General features: G+C 35.5%; 1 protein-coding gene across 2 annotated transcripts in view; it reads left to right on the top strand.

Annotated features, from left to right (window-relative positions):
• Positions 1-21,906, top strand: part of LOC150104944 (guanine nucleotide exchange factor for Rab-3A-like) — a 227,457-nt gene that overhangs the window by 77,832 nt on the left and 127,719 nt on the right. For both annotated transcript variants that reach the window (XM_090396061.1, XM_090396060.1), the window contains exons 4-5: positions 8,793-8,888; positions 16,314-16,391. In XM_090396061.1, coding sequence (XP_090252187.1) covers positions 8,793-8,888; positions 16,314-16,391 — 174 coding nt within the window. The remainder of the gene's footprint in view (positions 1-8,792; positions 8,889-16,313; positions 16,392-21,906) is intronic.

Below are 21,906 nucleotides of genomic sequence, written 5' to 3'. Positions count from 1 at the left end.
ATATCGTCTTTAGTAGAGAAGACCTTCTTGTTCACTACTTCATGTTTTTGTTAGCATTCTGTTTCTTCTTTCTTTTATAATAATAATAATTGACCAATGCCTCCTTCCGTTATCTTTCTTCCTTCTATTGGCCATGTGTCGAAAAACCCTAGGATTTCTTTTGGCCTAGCCTCATTTGCTAACCCTCTCATACTTGTGCTGTTCTTACAAGCAAGTCATCTTCCTTTCTTACTCTTCATACTGATGTAACTGATTATTGCCACTCATCTTGTGCTGCCTCCACAGTGCCTTTTTCTTCCAGATGGCATGCTTCACTTTTTCAGTCATCCATTTTTCACCTACTTGACTTAGAACACACCTAAGTCATTGCCTCTGCTAAATAGTTCCTGAGTACTATTTAGCTATTAGTGCTATTATAAATAGTTCCTAACCTAATCAAACTGCATTGATTTCCTTCCTCTCCAATTCCTCATTCCATAATATGACACTTAGGATGCTGCTTGAAGCTATAATCAACCATCTTATAGGTCCACACACACACATAACCCTTTCTCATAGAAGTCCTGATATAGCTGGTCAAATCTTCCTCCATCTGGAAGATTTGACCTTGTGTACTCTGTAACAGTTGAGTAGGAAAGATTGAAGAGGATAAGCACTTTTATTTCTGGTTGATCACCATATATCATGGTGGACGGCTTCTTGTCTTTAAAACTTTCTCATCAATACAGGACTACTTAAGGGATTTGTTCTGTTCACCAGCAAAAATGCTTCACTTCTTCAGTCATCCATTTTTCACCTACCTGACTTTTTGAACACACCTAAGTCATTGCCTCTGCTAAATAGTTCCTGAGTAGGGACCAAACTGCATTGATTTCCTTCCTCTCCAATTCCTCATTCCATAATATGACATTTGGGATGCAGCAGCTTAAAGCTATAATCATCCATCTTATAGGTCCACACTTAACCATTTCTCATAGAAGTCCTGATATAGCTGGTCACATCTTCCTCCATCTGGAAGATTTGACCTGTTGTGTACTCTGTAACAGTTGAGTAGGAAAGATTGAAGAGGATAAGGTCGCTAGAGGGCCAGGGGAACGGTCGTGTTTTCAGGGAGCTCCCGAAAGCTAAGTACAATTTTGAATGGAAATTAGAATATATGTTAAAAATCATAACGAATATTGTCTAAATTTGGTAGCTTGTTGTGTCTGTGTGATTTTGGTGTAAATTCCGTAAATTAATTTAGTCTTTAACGATACGTTTCATATATTTGAATATGGCGCCAATGCGACATAAGATAATGGCGTCCAAAAATACGACGGCATTGTTCAAAAACTATAATGTGAGAGAATTTGTCCAATGTGATGTGTGTGGAATGTATGCATTCCCGAATGAGGCTGGAGTATGGATTGAAAGTGATAGTGGTGGGAGAATGTGTAGAAAGTGTATGCAAAGTGAGGAGTCGAAGTATGTGTCAGGCTGTGAGACAGTTATGGTTGAAGAAAGCCAGAATGCGAGTGAAAATAGTGGATCGATAGGGAATTGCGGTGTACAAGATGGCAATGTGAGCGGTGATCTAAGAAAGAGCGAGAGCAATTATACAGAAAGAGAAAATGGTTTGAATGATAAAAAAAATGAGGAATTATTTGTAGGAAGTGAGATCGCTAGGCTGCGCGCAGTGATACAAGATGCGCAGCGGCAATTAGAGCACCTGCAAAACTCTTTTCAGAGTGATTCGGCTAACGTAAATAAACAGCGTGGGCGAGTTTCTGAAATGAAGGAGAGAGTGTTGTATGGTGACTCGTTATTAAGAGGAGTAATAGATGGGAGTGTAACTAAATCGTACTTACCGGGTGCGAAATTTAAGGATGTAAGTGAGAGCATTAGAGTGCAAAAACAGAGGGTGAAAGAAATAACAATTGTGGCTGGTACGAATGAATTGAAAGGTGATAAATTTTTTATGAGAGAGGACTTGAAAGTATTGTTAAAGGTAGCGAAAGAAAAGAGTGACAGAGTTAGAATGGTGAGTCTGTTACCGCGGTATGACAGAGAGGAGTTTAGAAGGAGGGCCATAATCGCAAATGATATTATGCGCAGGTTATGCGGACGGTGTGGTGTGGAATTTGTGGACGTGTGGAATGAGTTTGATGGGCGAATGGACTTGGTGTGCGGAGACTGGAAAAAGTGTTGCTGAATGAAGTGAAAATGGATGTGCAGAACCAGGGAAACTAGAACTACCAAGGAGGGGGGGGAGTGGATATCCAGACATCAGCGAGACAGTTGAGTGTAAAAATGTATATAATGTACCTGAGCCAGCAAAAAGGACAAAAAATGGGAATGGGATATTTAGAATAACGCATCAAGATAGGGGTGGGACAAAGGGAACACTGCAATTCATGTATACTAATGCCAGGAGTATTAGGAACAAGAAGGAAGAATTTTTGGCCTTGATTGGCTCTTCCTGGCCACAGGTTATTGGCATTAGTGAAACATGGCTGACGGAAGATGATATAGTTAGTGGGATAGAATGTGTAGGTTATAGTATGTTTAGGAGGGACAGAGAGAATAAAATTGGGGGAGGGGTGTTATTGATGATAGCTGATGAACTGCAGCCAAGGAGAACTGAAGTATTGCAGGATAGTGAAAGGAGCTCATTTGAGGCTATTTGGTGTGAGATTGATACTGGCCGAATAAAATATACAGTTGGGTGCTGCTATAGACCAGGTGATGGAATAGATGGTGGAGATGGTATGCATAAACAAATTGATGAAATGAGTGGAAGGAGGGTAATTATTATGTGGGATTTCAACTATGGTAACATTGATTGGAAGGAGGAGAGGACACATGTGAGGAAGGAAATGGATTTTATTCAATTATTAAGGGATGACTATCTGAAACAGCATGTAATTGAAAATACTAGGGGTGTGAGAGTGCTTGACCTGGTAATAGTATGTGAGAATTTGACTGTAATGAATATGACCATGTTGCCACCTATTGGTGAGAGTGATCATAAGGTCTTGACCTGGGAGGTGGCTAAAGGTGTGAAATTTGTGATTAAGACAGGGTATATGTGGAATTACCGTGCTGGCAAATATGATCGATAGAGCACATGGGAAATGATCAAAGAGCATTTACAGGAGGTTATGGCTGATTGTATACCTAAGGTCCGAATAGTGAAACAAGGAGGGGTTAAATGGATGAATAACACCATTAAGCTTGAGCTGCAAAAAAAGAAACAACTATGGAGGGAATTTAAAGAAAGGGGTGACCTGCAGGCACACGAACGGTATAAAGTACAGGCCAGAAGGGTAACGAGTGTGGTAAAAACAGCAAAAGCCGATTATGAAAGGAAACTAGCTATGCAAGCAAAAGAGAATCCCAAACAGTTCTTTCAATATGCTGCAAGCAAGGAAAAAACTGTACATGGCAAAATGATTTTAAGGAATGACGATGGTAAAGAGTTCACTGAACCAGTCGATATAGTGGAGTTACTGAGCGCGCACTTTGCAAAAGTATATCATCCAGGTGGTGACGTTGAAAAAATGAAGGAACCATTGGTTTATATGGGAATTGTGATGAATGAAGTGGAGGTGAATAGTCTATTACAGAACCTTAATGTGAATACATCTGTGGGATTGGATGGTATACCGGCACGGGTCTTGCATGAAGCGGCTAATGAATTATCGGTGCCCTTGACCATGTTGTTTAATCTGAGTCTCAGGTCTGGCTTAGTCCCGAAGGCGTGGAAAGAGGGGAAAATAGTTTCACTGCATAAAGGAGGATCCAAGACTATGGTTGCAAATTACCGACCGATCAGCATATCAGGAGTCGTTGTCAAGGTCTTGGAGAAAGTAGTCAAGGGAAAAATACAGGAATGGATTGATGAAAATGAGATACTGTACAGAGGACAGCATGGCTTTGTGAAGGGTAGATCATGCCTCAGTAACTTGCTCAAGTTTTATAACAAGGTGACGGCTGAACTGGATAAGGGAAATGGGTTTACAGTGATACTGCTGGACCTGGCAAAGGCGTTTGACAGGATACCACATGGAATTCTAATCCGTAAACTACAACATATGGGAATGGATATAGGGTTGGTGAGATGGATAGCTGGGTGGTTGATGGAGAGATATCAAAGAGTAGTTTATTCAGGAGTAGAGTCCAAAAAACGGCCTGTGACTAGTGGTGTGCCACAGGGTTCTGTTCTTGGACCACTGCTGTCTAATCTGTTCATTAACGATATAGGGAAGGGGCTAAGTGGGACAGTTCATTTGTTCGCTGATGATGCAAAGTTGGGTAGGGCGATAGTGAATGCAGAAGATGTCAAAGTCTTGCAAGATGACTTAGATAGATTGGAGTTCTGGACTAAGGAGAATGGATGTCAATTTAATGTGACAAAATGTAAGGTTATGCATTTCGGAGTGAAAAGATTAGCAGCAGTATACCACATTGGTGGAACTGTACTCCAAGAGATTGATGAGGCCAGGGACTTGGGAGTGTTGGTGGATAGGGAGATGAAGTTTAGGGGGCACATTGCGAAAGTAGCTAAATCAGCTCATCAACTCACTTGGTTGTTGAAAAATACCTTGACGAGCAGAGAAAAACAAGTTATTGTACCTCTGTACCGAGCCCTGATAAGACCTCATCTCGACTACTGTGCCCAGATTTGGTCACCTCGGTTCCTTCTTGATGGGGAGGAGGTTGAGAGGATCCAGAGGCGAGTGACTAAGATGATAGCAGGTCTATGGAATGAACCATATGAGAACAGGTTGAAGATTTGTGGGTTGCAGAAACTAGTTGTTAAACAGAAAAGGGGAGACATGATTGAGATATTCAAATTGCTAAAAGGATTCTATAGGATTAATTCAGATGATATTTTTGAGATCAGGACTGGTGGTGGGAGAACTAGGGGATACCCATGGAAGCTGGGCAAGAGCGTGGTTAGCAGGGGTGTTAGAGCTGGGTTCTTTACTTTTAGAGTGGTAAATGAGTGGAATAAGCTGCCAGAGTCTGTTGTGGGTGCTATGACAGTGAGCGAGTTCAAGGCAAGGTATGATAGATACTGTGAGAATGTTGAACAGCTGCATGAACATGATGTTTAGGGCCTCCCTCGATGAGTCTAAGGACTCCTGGAGTAGCCCGTGGTAATAATAATAATAATAATAATAAGCACTTTTATTTCTGGTTGATCACTATATATCATGGTGGATGGCTTCCTGTCTTTAAAACTTTCTCATCAATACAGGACTAAAGGGATTTGGTCTGTTCACCAGCAAAAATGACTTATCATAGACTGACAGGGCTGTTCATAACTTTACAGATGATAGTATACTGCATTTTTCTTACTCATTTGACAAACTTTGTAGTGCACAAATATTCCCGACTTTAAGGTCCTCTACAACTAATGCTTAAATGTAGACCTTCACCATTCCTCAGTATAGTGAGGATAATCTAGTAGGTCTCTTTCACTGCTACCAAAACACAATCCTGCTTTTCTCACAAAGAATCATTTCATCTTCCTTTACCTTTTGATCATCTCCAAGGTCAATGTTCATCCAAGATTTTTTTTTTTTTTTTTGTGAGTGGACATTTACCTTCAACTCCTAAACACTAGACATGTATCTCTGACTCCACATGCAACCAGCTACTAATTTGTACAAATTCAAGATTTGGGATGATGCACCAAAACCTTCCTAAGAATTTCTCCCTAAGCAGAGGAGAGTGATTCGGCTGATCAGTGATCTCTCTCTCTTGCTGACTCACTTCAACTGCTATCTCCAAAACTTTCAGCTTTATTTTATATACAAGTTCTTTCCAGGATAATCTTCTTGAATTGAGAGGCAATATCAAGTAAAGTGATGTGGGAAAATACCAGAATGAAGAACTACACAATGACACTTGTGCCTATGGTCCCATTTCTACTAAAGAAGAAATGGAGAATTTTTTTGAGACATTAGAAAAGGTGTTGGAGATCTAAACAGCAAAGTAGGGAATGATTACCAGACATATAGAAATGTTCTGGGAAAATTTGGAGAAATGAGCAAACCTAGTATTACAGTAGTAATAAATACCTGTTGGATTTCTGTTCAGGACATAGACTAGTTATTACCAACATTATCTTCCAACATAAAAATGTGCACAAATTCATGCAGAGAGGGGATTCAAGGAATAAGAAAAAGTTTCATCGACTATGCTATTGCTGATAGCAATGTTTTCCCAATGGTTTGGGACATGATTATACAGAGGATTTGAAATTGGAAGTGATCACCATTTAATGTTCAGCAGGATAAAATCGAATTTCATTTTGAAAAGAAGAGTGTGTAAGAAAATTTGAAAGCAAATCAAAGCAGCTCTTGGTTGCGAACTTTCGACTCCAAACACACAAACATTATTAAAAAAAAAATGAAAGACTGAAAAAAACCAGAACCAAACCTGGGATATTCAGTGCAAACCTTGAAAATTGATTCAACAGGAGAGGAATGTGGTGAGGTTGTCTGCAAGGATAGAAAAATCAAAACTCTGTAGTGGACTCAAGAAGTTGTTAAAGAAAAGAAAGCTTATCAAAAACGGTCCTTTCAATTAAGTCAGTTTGTGATCTTAAAGAATGTCAGATCTAGACTGTGTGTAAAAGTAGGCTAAACAAAAGTCATGGGGAGAGTTTGGTAAGAACATAGAAAATAAATATCAGAAAGGTAGTAAAATATTATTGAGGCTATTGAAAAAGCTTAGAAATGGAGGGAAGAGTACTGTAAAAGGAAACAGATGATAAAGGTGACATGAAAACTGAAGATAGTGATATTGTAGATGTCTGGAGTAATTATCTTGAAATATTGCTAAATGAAACAAGTGGTGTCAGCACGGTGGTAGTAAACATTTAACAGGAATGCAATCAGGAATAGATATCCATACTTAAAGTAGAAAAAGTCATCATAAACCTGAAATGTGGAAAGGCAGCTGGAGTAGATGATATTCAACCAGAAATGCTCAAATGTGGAGATATAAAAGTTTTACAGTGGTTGCACTCCATGATTCAGATGGTTTAATTCCAGATGATTGGAGTAGAGCTCTCATAGTATCCATCTGTAAAAAGGAAACTAAAAACTAAAACTGAATGTACAAGAATTACAGAGGTATTTTCTTACTGAATGTTCCTAGTAAGAGTTATGTAAGTATACTTGAGAAACAGCAAAAAAAAATTGTGGGAATGAAGTTTGGTGAAGAACAAACTGAATTCAGGCCAAATAAAGCTTATCTGGATCAGATTTTCACTTTAAGACAAATAGTTGAGAAATCTTGAGAATATAACAAGGATCTGTATTTAAGTTTCATAATCTGGAAAAGGTATATGACCAGGTGATTAGGAGAGGCAAGAGGAAAGCTGTTCAAAACACTAAGTTACATGGTGTAAATGGGATGTTATAACAAGCAATACATTCTCTATTTGAGCTCTAAGGCAGTAATTAGAATTGAAAGAGGTGCAGGAAGATGGTTTGATGTTAAATCAGGTATGCAACAAGAGGCACATTATCTTCACTGTTATTCATTTTCTATATGTATTGTGTTATGAGGGAAGATGTCATTAAACCTGATATCAAACTTGGTGATATTAATCATCTTTCTATGCAGATGATGTTATACTTAATAAATTCAGTACAAATCTGCAAGATTCCATTACTAAACAGAATTACTGTTGTAATAAATTTGGTATGGAAATCAGCAATAAAAAGACAGACAATGAAAACAGGCAGAAACATTGAAAACATCAGCTGTATCCTGAATGATGAACCTATAGAACAAATTGAAGCTTTTGGCTATTTAGGCACAGTGTTTAGTGAAAATGGCAAATTAAATTTGGAAATGGACAACAGAATTAGTAAAGCTGGTATGGTAGGAAGTCAGCTGAATAAATTCATTTGAATAAGGAAGAAATTAGTCAAAATATCAAATTAGCTATATACAATACAGTGTTCAAACCAGCTTTAACTTATGGATCTAAGAGCTGGGTTAGAAATAAAACACTTGATGAAAGACTGGAGACCACAAACATGAGAGTTCTGAGAAAGATTAGGAGAGCGAACAGATGTCATCAATGTAGTATCACATTAAAAATGACAATATTAGAAAAGAACTTGCCATTGTTAACATTCAGGAATGTGTAGAGCTAATGTCAGGTGGTGCAGTCAGTTAAACAGAAAGGGAGAGGAAAAATTAACAAAACAAGTGTTCTTTACAAGGTTGGCAGGAAAAAGATCCAGAGGAAGATCAAGATTTAGGTGGATTGATACAGTAAAAAAGTGCTTGACAGTTATTAAATCTGATAATGTTGACTCTTAACATATGGCAGATTAATTTGGAGGAAAATTATTGATCAGAAGTTACTAATGATGTAACTTTTTTTTCATGTAATATTCTCACAATATCCTCTACACTCCCTGAAGGTACATATCAAGAATTTGATAATGATCTTGCACTTTGTCCATGTTATTTCAGTGAAATATCATTGTAAAAAATGTACACATTGAATCAAAAGTGACTTCATCACATTAATTAGTTTAAAGTAAACACATAACTGCAGTTAGTATGGAAATTTTGGAATACACCTGGTGAGAGAGCAGAGTTGTAAACTGTGAGTATGCTGAACTTATAAATTCTCCCTCTCTCAAAAAAAAAAAAAAATGTAATCTGTAATTTCTAATATTTGTGACATTATTTTTTGGATACTTATATGTTTTAATACTTGAGTTGGATTTATCTTTATTCTGTTAAAGTGTGTTATTTTTTTAAATCTGAACTAGGAACTGAAACTCAAAGATGAAGAGGTAGCAAGATTGAGTCAAATAAGAGATGAAGTTGGATCTGAATTGGAGGAATTAACTGCTAGTTTGTTTGAGGTATTTACCTGAATTCATATTTTTTTTCCCCCATTTAATTCAGCTTTGTAATATAAATTAGTCATTAAACTTTATTTTGGTTTGATGTCAATATATATATTTAAGGCTATGGAAACATTTCATTAGATGTGTTTTGCAAAGTTCCCTAATTTTTTTTTTTTTAACTGTCAGAAAGGATTTAAACAAATTGTGTATAATTAAAACTTAGTAGTAGTATTTCTTTTAATCCACTCCAAAAAAAGCAATTGGTTTATCATTATCTAATCATTGGATAATAACTTCTGATTGTTCAGTGATATTCTGCAAACCTTGCTCTCTGTAATCCAAACATTCAACCCATTTCAAACTTCTAATAAGCAGTATGATGATTTTACACTGAACAGTGTAACATTTCCCACCAAAAAATCATTCATGTTTATAGTGTGATTCAAACCTAGTGCCTGTTTGTGGTGTGGACATGTTAACCACTCAGCCAACCAGGCATCCAAATTCTGCAATGTTATCTTTTTTTTTTCTTCCATTTTCATTTTCTTCCAGTGCAGCTACAACTATCTGTCATTTAGAGTGTTTTAATGACATGTGATACACCACTTTCTATGTATATATGGAATCATGACTTATCACTGATTTAGTTCTCCATATCATCAGCTCTCACTGATGAGACCTAAATAAAGATTGAAATCAATCTGGGCTCTTCTCATAGTGCATGGAAATATACACCTTTGAAAATGCTATGCATTATGGAATGCTACAATAATTTGATGTGAAGCATACATATTCAAGTGGCCTGTTGTAAAGTTACTTCATGTGCCAATGCTTGTGCAAAGTTTAGCAAGATTCATTCTTGTTTTTAAGTATAATTTATAATGTTTTTGTTCATTAATGTTGTTACAACTCTCTCACCCTAAATGTTCTATTATGATAATATACCAATTTGCGACTTGTGTATGGAACCATAATTTCTACATTGATTTTGCTCTGAAGTGTCTCCATGACATGTCATAAGGAACTGATACAGTAAAATGGCAACTATGCATGGATCTGTTATCCATGGGGTTTGATTAACTGTGGTCCTCTGTAGTTATGTACAAATTTCTTTTTTGTGATCACTGAAAATTATTTTGAAGTGGAAGACTCAAATAATAGTTAATTCTGATATTTTTAAGTCACTTCAAAATATTGATGACTGCAAAGACTTAAACAAGGAAAATTTTAACAAGTACTATATAAACAAAATTAAGCTGGATACAAAAAAATGATTGATGATGACTTAATCCAAAGTGTTCAAGAACCAACGCCAATGGCAGGATCAAGTGTTTCGATGAGGATGATGATGAGGAACTACAACCAGCTTACAAAGTAAGTTGTAATGAAGCCCTAACAGCTGCAGAAACATTACTTAAATTCATGGGAAATCAAGATGATATTGATTACATTGAAGTTTTACAAATTTGTTGATATATAAGAAAAATGAAACAAAATATGTTACAAAGAAAACAAACAAAACTCATGGACTTTCTTCCTAAATAAGTTTAAAAATGTTCAGTTTTGTATTTACATACTACAAGAATGTTTGTTTTTTTTGTTAGTATTTAATCCAGTAAAGCGTAATTTGGATTAACAGTATTCTTCAATTATCCTGGCTCTAATGTCCCACAGTTACCATGGATAATTGATGTTTTACTATGTGTGTGTGTGTGTGTGCCATCAACCACATAGCTTTGTTTCTGAATGCTTAAGAGCAGGCATCTAGCAATAGCAGTAAGTACAGTATTTTGAACATCAAAGGAACTATTGATTATTAGATTTTTCTTATGAATCACTCTTCTTTTAGAAAAATCAGTAAAATTTTGTATTTTTCATGAAATTCCTTTCCTGTTCCTTTCCAATTATTTGAAATCTGATTTGCACTGTCCTCAGGTTTCAGAGTGTTATTTATTTATATGGGAAGGAGAAACGCATTCAAAATGTGAGCACTACTGAAAATCAAGTTGTCCATTGTGATGAACCATTTAGAGTCCCTCCACCTCTTCTCATCACTCCCAAGACCACGATTTCCTTATATATAATAATAACTTCAGTTTTATTATCAAGAAACTATAAATTATCTTATGGTTAGCTTGGAAAAGAAGACATTAAAAAAAAAAAAAAAAAAGTGCAACTATGTACATAAACATTCAGCTTTGGCGGGTGGGGGGGGGGATTTAGCCATTTATTCAAAATGGCATGCTCTATAGATAATGAGTGTTTAATGGCACTTGTAATACAGTAGTGATTATTAAATACACTTTCACAAGAAGAAAGAATAATTTTTACTATTATGAATATTTAAGCCAAAAATTAACAGGACATTATCAGTGCATTAGGTTTGTTGTTGATATAATTAGGATTAACAAACAATGTTAATTCTGTTTATATCAGCAACAGTAAACCTGCAAAATCTGTCCTTGTTCAACATGGAGTTAACACTAACCATAATATCTCCTAGTTCAATACTCACCTTTTACATTGGTTTTGGTTTAGGTTTGAGGGTTTTTAAAAAGCATGCTGAAGCACTTTAGCATTGCCTAAATTTAAACTGAAATGACTATCTATTGCCAAGATTTAGCAGTGTTATCCTTATAAACAGTAAACAATACCATGCTTCCCTTAATCCTTTTTTAATGTAATACTGTGTCATTCAATTAATTATCTAAATTTTATTTTGTATTTCAAAATTATTTTAGTTTTAGAATTAATTGCACTCTTATTTTATTTTGTAACTACCTTGTATGGTGGCACTCCTGCACATGGCTCAGTTCTGTAAATAGGATTAGCATTCTTTGTTCTAGCTTCACCTTGTGATTATGCTGATGCACTGATGATGGTCCATTTATTTCTGTCTGAAATATTTGCAATAATAAAAATTATTCTTTGTTCATGTCAATACGTGTCTAATAATCACACTGTATTACAAGTGCCATTAAATACTCACTATCTATAGCATGCCATTTTGAATAAATGGCATGCTATAGATAATGACATGCATATCATTGTATAACAGAGTATAAACTATATACAATGCTTACTGAAAATACTTGTTATCTGGGTAATAGTAATGTGTACTTTAAATACCAAGTGTATTAACAAGAAAAAGAAAGGAAGAAATTGTAAAATATCTAAAGGAAAGGTTATGTACTAGTGTAAAAAGAAAAAAACGTGTTTACTTTAAGAAATGGAAAGAATATTTAAGAAGATATGCTAACGTTGTATTGATAGTAATGCCTAAATTTTGGCCAAATTGTTTTTCATTTTATAAAACAACAAAAAAAAGGGAACAGTCAAGAAAATTGTATGCTTACGTACAATTTGCTTTCTTCTCTTGGAGAAGAAAGGAGGAAAGCAAACCGTTACCCCATACCGTCCTGTGCTAGCGAGTAGCGGGAGAATCGGATGCTGTGACATCACAAGCATGTTCGCGCCTCAGGTGAACGGCCAAGTTTACGGTAGCAGCCTATAGGAGAGTGGTATAAAAGGGTTGGAAACCTCCCCCTTCGAGGTCTTTTGGTCTTCTGGTCTTAGTTCTTGTGTTCCTGAGATCCTCGTGGTCGGCCGTGTATCTAGGTGCCGATTCCATCGCTAGCATGCGGAAGGAACAGTTGTTGGCGAAGATTCTGATTCCAAACTTCCACCACATAGTAGCAGGCTATACTGCATGAAGTGCCCAAGAAAGTTTGTACCTGGAGTACTAAGAAATTAGAGTTCCATAAAGATCGCGTTGGCATATCGTCGATCGGAGGGAAAGAAAACAAAGCATATAGATAAGTAAAATTTTGTTCTCTGTCTGATTTGTGTGTGAAAGCAGAATCTAAGAATTGTGAAAGAATCAATTAGCGAAGAACTCTAAGAATAGTAAAAAATAAGGACTGTAGGAAAGTGATTAATTTGATCTAAAGAAAGTATTAAATGAATAGGCACTGTATGGTTGAAAATGTTAAACTTGTCCAGGAATATTAGAATGAAATTTGATCCTAGGAGTGAATGCTTTTAAAATTGTTAATTCAAAAACTAGTAGTGCATAAAGGATATATTGTATGGAATAATTAAGGTTAAATGAATGGTGCCTGTATGATCCTTTATGAATGTATGATTATCCCATAGCACGTGTATAAATTAAGAGCTTAATCTCACATAGAATTATTGTAACAAAGAACCCAGAGACAATTATTATGAGGACATTAGGACAAAGAGTGCCAAGTGTGTGGAATATTATGAGTAATCTGATGAAATTTTATTAGATTAATACCTGTTTATAAGAGGATTAATAAGATTGTGTCTAGAATGGGGATATATAATTAAGAGATTGTTTAATTAAGGTTTATATTGTTAAATAGTTGTAATAAGAGAGATATATAAGGTTAATTGAAACTTAGTGTGAATTTTCATTTGAGTGACTTAGTATTGTTAGACTTGACTTAACTCTTAACCCTTATTGGATGAAAAACTTTCTTTGTGTAAAGTGTATTGTATGTCTTATGTTAAATAAATTTTGCTATACTTTAACTAAATCCTGTGTATGTATGGAATTTAATGTACCACCTGTGAAATAATACAGATCTAAGCAGGGGAACTCATTCAGCGTAAATTTTCGTTCACAATTGCAATTTTTGCGATACTTTGGCGAAGCTCTCTACCAACCTCTTGATTAACAATTCAATTAATCTAAGGGTCCTAAGTGGCGCAGTATAAAATAAATATTCTTAGGGCTTAACGAGAGGTTGATTAGGAAGAATCATTCACATAGGTTTTGGCTCGACCCTCGGGCTATTTCTTTGTGAACCAGAGATATCATGTGTCACACGCAAGAGATTCCTTTGAGGTTAAATAACTAATATATATATGGAAGTAGGGGACATAACAATATCTCCAAACTTTCATTCAGCTTGGTTGGCTGAGTCGATAGCATACCTGCTCTCCAAATCAACTCCTTGAGTTTATAAGACTTGTCTTTTATTTTAAAAAAAAAGAGAGAGAGAATTTAGAAAAGTTAAGAGCAGGTGTTTGAAATCCTCTAATCTACTATGCTTTGACCATCACTTCATTGAGATCATGTGATTATAATTTATTTTCACAGCTCTTAATTGAAGAAGCTGCTTGTGCCCTCAGGTGAGGTCAAAACTTTGCTATTACACTGAAACAAGTATTGCATTAGAAATTATCATGAATACAGAATGTGTGATATAAAACTGCTACAAAAACCAGTAATGTTCTCTTAGATAATAGCAAGCATCTTGACCAAATCTAAACTGCAAAAAAAAAAAAAACAGTATACCACAGAAAGAAATAGCTGCCCTAAAGTTATAGAAGAAGAAAAAAATCATGACAGCAAAAGCTGTCATGATAAAGATAATACAGTTGTTATTATGAATTAGAAAAAATTATATATATTGAAAAAAGTTACTTTTTAGCCCAAAGAAAGAGTCTGTAAATTTTATGAACTGCCAGAAACTTTTTGTAAATACAAAAAAGTATTGGACTTGGTCGGCTGCTTTCTCCTCTTCTGTTCAACCTTTGCAGTGAAGAAATGTTTGACAGTACAGAGTAAAAATAGGTGCTAGAAATATAAATCTTCATTGTGCAGATGATACTGTATTGATTACTGAGAGAGGAGGAAGACTTACAAAAATTGAGAGCAAAAAACAGCTTACACTACCCCCCCCCCCCAAAAAAAAAAAAAAAGTTATTTAGGACATTTAATTACAGAAGATCAATATACCTAATGAGCTATAAAATAAAATTACTGTCATGGAATTATGCTGAAAGAATAAAATAAAAAAAAATGAAATATAAATAATCAACAATGAACTGTGAGAAACTTTGGAAATACAAAAACAGTGTTAGACTTGTGTGCTTTTTCCTCTTCTGTTCAATCATTGCAGTGAAGAAATGTTTGAAATTATGGAAGAACTGAAGAGAGTAAAAATAAGAGGAAGAAATATAAATAATCCTCATTGTACAGTATCATCTGCACAATGAGGATTATTACTAAGAGATGGATGGATGGGGGGGGGAGAAGACTTGCAAAAAGAGGAGAAAAAAAAAGTTAAGCTCCATTGCTCCCAAAAAAGTTATTTAGGACATTTAATTACAGAGGGTGATAAGTGCGAAAGAGATTAAGAGAAAAACAGAAACTGTAAAATCTACTTTTAACAGAATGAAGAACATGCCAACATCAAGAGAAATAAATGAAAAAAAAATTTGATTTTGTAATGCAGAAGCATACTAAAATGAAACTAATAAAGAACATTCGAAAATAAAAACCATAATATTGTGAGGCATAAGTCTTCAGGCAAGATGTATTAGAAGGAAAAATTGAGGGAAAGTGAAAGAAAGGAAGATGATACAAATGGTTCAGAAACATAAGTACTGGCTAGGCCTGAACAGTGCAGAAAGTATTCCAAGACAGAAATAAAAGGAGATCCATAATAGCTATCCTCCCAGATAGAAATGACACATGACAGGACAGTGCAGTATTTGACTTTGCGATTTCATTTAAAGTATCATTCTCTTGAAAATTAGCACTACGTATTGATATACCAAACTGGCCTTTTAAGGTCAACATATTCTGATAAACTTGAAAAATCAAGTACTCGTTGTACTTGATTTTTCTTTAACAAAAAATCAGCATATTTATTAATCCTGTAATCACAAACAATGGCTTGCATTAGTGGAAACTAGTACTATGGGTAACAGTTCCTTTTCTTATATAATTCTTGTAATAAACCATGTGCTTCTACAGAGTAGTTCATAATAACATAGCTTTTTACAAATTTCTAAGGTTGGACAAAAAGAAATAATAATAAGCAGTTAAGTATTGAACTAAAATTCTTTAGTGATCCTTTGATTATTTACTTTGTTAGTTGCTTAAAGTTATCCTTTTAATATATTGCTATCCAAAAGCAACCTAAGAGAAGTTATATATATATATATATATATATATATATATAAAGTCATATAGAAGGATTTGTTACTGAATTCTTGATTTATCATTTTAGTATTATAGTTATTTGTAATAACAGTTGCTCTGATATTTTAGAGACCTGTTCTGCTGTTCATAGCATTCGTCCATTTATATATAGAAAGATTGAGTTCAAAATTTTTTCATGATAAAATTTTATTGGTAATTATTCATATGATTTATTTTGTGAATTATTTTTCTTCCAATTGCTTTAAATAACCAAGACTCTTTAGAAGATCAAATTAAATAATCTTTAGAGGAGAGTGGGGGGGGGGTAGTCGAAAATGTGCAGTAAGAAATAATAGAAAAAATTAGAACAGGTTATTGTAATTTTTAAGACCAGAATTGCTTTACTTTTTTTGAAATGAACAGGATGATTTGTTATATATAAATATAGACTATGCATTAAAATATCTTTGTTTCCCCAGGAAGCACATAATATGGTACGTGAGGCTAACATCAAACAGGCAGGGGCTGAAAAGCTGCATAAAGAAGCTAATTTAAAGGTATGTTTTTAAACCGATCTCTAAATTTAAAATTTTGTTTAATTATTAAATGGCAACTTAGTTTTGGTATGCTTTTACTGAGATGAATGAATTGTGTTGTGCTTGTATGGTATAGATTTGTTTCCTTTGGATTGAGATAGTCTGGATATAGGTCAGGCTCCAACTGCAGAGGACCTTCCATAACAAAGTCATGAGAACAAGGCAACAATTGCCCTTCATTTAGATAGGTCTGGGTTCAAATCCCATCTTAGGTTGCAAGAAACTTTTTAACTTGTTTTCATTTTAAAGTGAGTTAGCTGAGTTCATACAGGGATGGGGATTTTCCTCCTGGTAATAAGTGATAACTCTTGCAAAACAGAAATTAGGAAATGTTATGTGAGAACCGCTGTCTTCTGACCACATACTCAAGAGGAGGGAGTCCCACAAAATTCAGTTTTTAAGTTTCATGGTTTTTGTAATCAAAATTAACTTGATAATTGAACAACTTCTTCCAGTTGTAAGTAATGCCATCTGTGTGGATGATTTTGCCATCTTCTGTCATTCATGTAATGATATGAGGGTCACAAAAAGACAGCTGCAGCAGCCATTTAATTGGTTCAAATTCACAGTAAAAGAGAGTTTGTCTGCATTTTTGCAAAAGGTGTAGTCTTCATTCTGACCCAGAATTCAGAACTAGGACAAACTTTAATCCTGGTTGCATCAGAAGCAAAGTTCTTGGGGTTCATATTTGACAAAAAAAAATGTTTTCTCTCTCTTACATGTGAGTTAAGTGCTGTAAAAAAAAAACATTTTTCTTCTTGTCCTATCTTCCACCTCTTGACATGCTGACTGATATTTTTTTGCTTTGCTTGTACAGGGCACTGATTAGATCAAAACTTGATTGTAGTTCCCAAGTCTCTGCTTCTGCCTGAGAGAGTATTCTACAATGACCTGTTCAAAATCAAGCCATATTAACTGAACTGAAGCATTTCAAACTTCACTAATTCTTAGTTTGTACATCAAGGCAAACAAACCACCTTTGTTGCTTTGACATCAACAACTGTCTCTATTATATGCTACAAAAATAAATTCGCTACCAGGTTATTTCGTATGGCAAACTATTTTTTTTTTTTATCCATGGTGGGATAATCTGTACAACACCTATCAGGTGTTGTACTGGGATGGAACAACATAGCATAGATGCCACTAAATACTTTCACTGTGGCATGATGCATACCACCATGCAGCTTTTCTTTCTGTAGGCTACCAAAGCTTTCCACCTGTTGTCTGCCAGCAGTTCTTTTAAGCTCATAGAATTGAATATTCTGATTTTGTGCCTGTGTACACTGATGGTTAAAAATCAAAGGCCCCAGTAGGATCATTGGCTGTCTTTCTAGGCAACATATCTGCTCTGATCCATCTAAAATGTATCAACTTTACTTACTGCTGAGCTGCAGGCAATAGAGCTTGCATTATAATATATGAGATTAAATATTAAATTACGGGGTGCTTAAGGGTCAAAGCTGTATAACTGAGAGGAGACCTCCACATAGCCTTTAAAAGGAATGCAGAGAAACGACCAGGGTTTCTGACCTAATGTCCAATCCTCACCTTCTCGTGGTGCACCCTGTTGGGTATCTACTTGGATACTGAACGAACGAGGATGGGCTGGCAATTTGGGATTTAGCCGACCAAATTGTATTCTTATTGGTTTAACCAAAATAAAAAATGATGGTACGACATGACCAAATTTCATGCCAGCTGGGGCGTTGCCCGGTTAAACAAGGCCCCCGTTGTTTTTGCCAGGGAACCAGGGCGAACAGCGAAAAGTCAGTTACTGGAACAAATCTGAAAATAAACCCCAACTCAACATCACCAGAGTTAAAGATCGGTACTATCAATGTAAGAAGCCTGAATGGCAAAGAAATGGAGCTAGCTGAGGAATTAGATAAGTACCAGATTGACATAATACGGGTGACTGAAACAAAAAAGACCAAAACTGGTGAGATCTTTCTGAGCAATAAATACAAAATGTTATATTCAGGCAATGACAATCAAGGAAAAGAAGGAGTAGCCATAGTATTCAACACAAAATACGAGGCTAATCTTCTTGAATGGCAGTCAGTCTCAAGTAGAGTAATGTGGGCAAATATGAGAATGGGGAACTGGACAATGAGACTTATTTGTGCCTATGATCCCACAGAAGGTTCTACTATGGTAGAAGTGGAGGAATTTTTTGAGGCTTTTGAAAAAGCAACAATGAAAAAGGAAAAGTTGGTCCTTGTTGGGGATCTAAATAGCAGAGTAGGAAATGATTGTGAGACATACAAAAATATTTTGGGAAAATTTGGAGAAAAGAGCAAAGCTAATAACAATGGCAAATATCTGTTGGATTTCTGCACAGGACATGGACTGGTTATTACTAACACCATGTTCCAACATAAAAATGTGCACAAATTCACATGGAGAGAAGAGGCTAGGAATAAGAAAAGTCTCATTGACTATGTTATTGTTGATAGTGATGTTTTCTCCCTGGTGCAGGACACTAGAGTGTACAGAGGATTTGAAATTGGAAGTGATCACTATTTAGTCTTGAGCAGGATAAAATTGAATTTCATATTGAAAATAATAACATGTAAGAAAGTTTTAAAGCGAATAAAAGTTGAGCAGCTCTCAGATGTGAACTGTAGACTAACATACACAAAGATTATTGAAGAAAAAATGAGAGTTTGAGAACAGGAATCAAACCTTGGAGATTCAGTGGCAAACTCTGAAGAAAACATTGATTGATTCTGCCAGAGAGGCATGTGGTGAGGTTGTGTGCAAGGATAAAAAAATCAGAACTCCCTGGTGGACACAGGAAGTTAAAGAGGCAATGAAGGAAAAGAAGAAAGCATATCAAAAGTTCCTGTCAAATAAGTCAGCTTGTGCTCTTAGAGAATATAGAGACAAATGCAAGAATGCTAAACACTGTGTAAAACTAGCTAAACAAAAGTCATGGGAGGACTTTGGCAAGAACATAGAAAATAAATATCAAGAAGGTGGCAAAATATTCTGGAGGCTGTTGAAGAAGCTTAGGAATGGAGGAAAGAGTGCTGTAAAAGGAGTTAGAGATGATAAAGGTGTCATGAAAACAGGAGAAAAAGATATCCTTGAAGTATGGAGTAATTACTTTGAAAAACTGCTAAATGAAACAAGCAGTTATGACAGCACAGTGGTAAAAAAACACTGACCAGGCATGCAGTCAGGAATACATATCAATACTTGAAGTAGAAAAAGCCATCAAAAGCTTGAAATGTGGAAAGGCAGCTGGAGTAGATGATATTCGACCAGAAATGCTGAAGTATGGTGGTATAAGAGTCTTACAGCATCTGCACTGCATAGTTCAGAAAGCCTGGACAGAGGGACAATTCCTGATGATTGGAGTAGAGCTCTCATAGTACCCATATATAAAAAGGTAAATAAAACTGAACGTGAGAATTACAGAGTTATTTCCCTACTGAGTGTTCCTTGCAATATCTATGCAAGTATACTTGAGAAACGGTTGAGAAGAATTGTGGAAGAAAAGTTTGGTGAAGAACAAGCTGGATTCAGACCAAATAGGGGCTGTCAGGATGAGATCTTCACTTTACGACAAATAGTCGAGAAAGCATGGGAATATAACAAAGATCTGTATTTCAGTTTTGTTGATTTGGAAAAGGCATATGACAAGGTGCCAAGAGAGAAGCTATTCAATATGCTACAGTTATATGGTTTCAATGGGGCATATATCAAGCAATACTTAGTCTTTATTTGAGTTGTAAGTCAGCAGTCAGAATTGAAGGAAGTATAGGAAGATGGTTTAATGTTAAATCTGGTGTGAGACAAGGATGTACATTATCCTCTCTGTTATTCATTATCTATATGGATCACATTATGAAGGAAAGTGGTATTAAACATGATATCAGAATGGGAGATGTTAATGTCAGCTCTTTGCTTTATGCGGATGATGTTATACTTCTAAATAAATCCGCTACAAGTCTACAAGATTCTCTGACTAAATTGAATAGCTGTTGTAATAGATATGGTATGAAGGTCAGCAATAAAAAGATAAAGACAATGAAAATAGGCAGAATCATTGAAAATGTCAACTGTGTTGTGAATGGACAACCTGTGGAACAAGTAAAACATTTCAGCTACTTAGGCACGATTTTTACTGAAGATGGTAAATTAAATATAGAAATAGACAACAGAATCAGCAAAGCTGGTATGGTGGGAAGTCAATTGAATAAATTCATATGGAATAAGAGAGAAATTAGTCAGAACACTAAATTAGCTGTATACAAGACAGTGTTCAAACCAGTTTTAACTTATGGATCTGAGAGCTGGGTCAGAAGTAAAACACTTGACCAAAGACTAGAGGCTGCAGATATGAGAATCCCGAGAAAGATTATAGGCGTGAACAGATGGCATTGATGGCAATATCGTATTAAAAACGAGGATATTAGGAAAGAACTTGACATTGTCAGCATCCAGGAATGCGTTAGGCAGACCATACCACCTGAGATTAGCAGAGCTAATCTCAGGTGGTATGGTCACTTAAACAGAATGGGCGAGGAAAGATTAGCAAAACAAGTGTTCTCTGCCAGGTTGGCAGCAAAACGACCCAGTGGAAGACCAAGATATAGGTGGATTGATACAGTACAAAGAGCCTTAGACGATAAAAATACAAGATCTGATAATGTTGGAGTCTTGACAAATAACAGACTAATTTAGAGGGAAATTGTAGATAGGAAGTTAGTAATGATACAATTGTTTCATGTAGTACTATCATATCCTGTACACCCCTTGTGGGTACATGGCTGGAATTTGATGATGATGATGATATTAAATTACTACTAGAGGAGATGAAACACACTGATTCACATGTTACAGGCAGTAAGAAGTCTAGAGCTACAGAAACATCCGGGGTACTTTCGAATGCTTTCCTCTATCAGTTATGGAAGCTACACTTGGATGTGCACTTCTGTTGGATTTCAAGCCACGTTGAAATTAAAGGAAATGAGGCTGCAGATAGTGCAATAAGTTCAGCTTGTTTCTCAAGCTTCCACCATCTGCCTTTTCCATACACTAATTTCAGGCAGTCATCATGGAACAGAGACCAATAATCTAGTCTACACAGGGACACCATAAAAAGGAGGAGGTTCTTGCTTGGCTCCACATAGGTCATAGTGATCTTCCTATTGAGGGGTTATGACATGGTTATGTGTGAGTAATGAGACACTGGAATAACCATCATTCATATTTTAATTGACTGCCTTGTTTTGCCAAGAAGTACATTCATTATTTTATTGTGTATGGTTCTGTGGTGAAAGAACATATTAGAATCACTATTTAATTCAACTAGTGAATAAATTTAATTTTAAATGAAAAAAAAAAAGCTGTATTTTACTTTATCAGGAAATAGCACAAATAAATTTCAAAAATAAAAAAGCAAAGTAATAACAGTTGATATTTCTAGTAAAGGATATTTGAAATTGTTTAAACAATGGAAAGT

Source organism: Typopeltis vanoorti, chromosome 7, assembly GCF_054136105.1.
Source record: "Typopeltis vanoorti isolate ZY-2024b chromosome 7, IOZ_Tvanoo_1.0, whole genome shotgun sequence".
NCBI classification, from domain to species: Eukaryota; Metazoa; Arthropoda; class Arachnida; order Uropygi; family Thelyphonidae; genus Typopeltis; species Typopeltis vanoorti.
The sequence above is the reverse complement of the archived record's forward strand: the minus strand, read 5'-3'. Positions and strand labels throughout refer to the sequence as shown.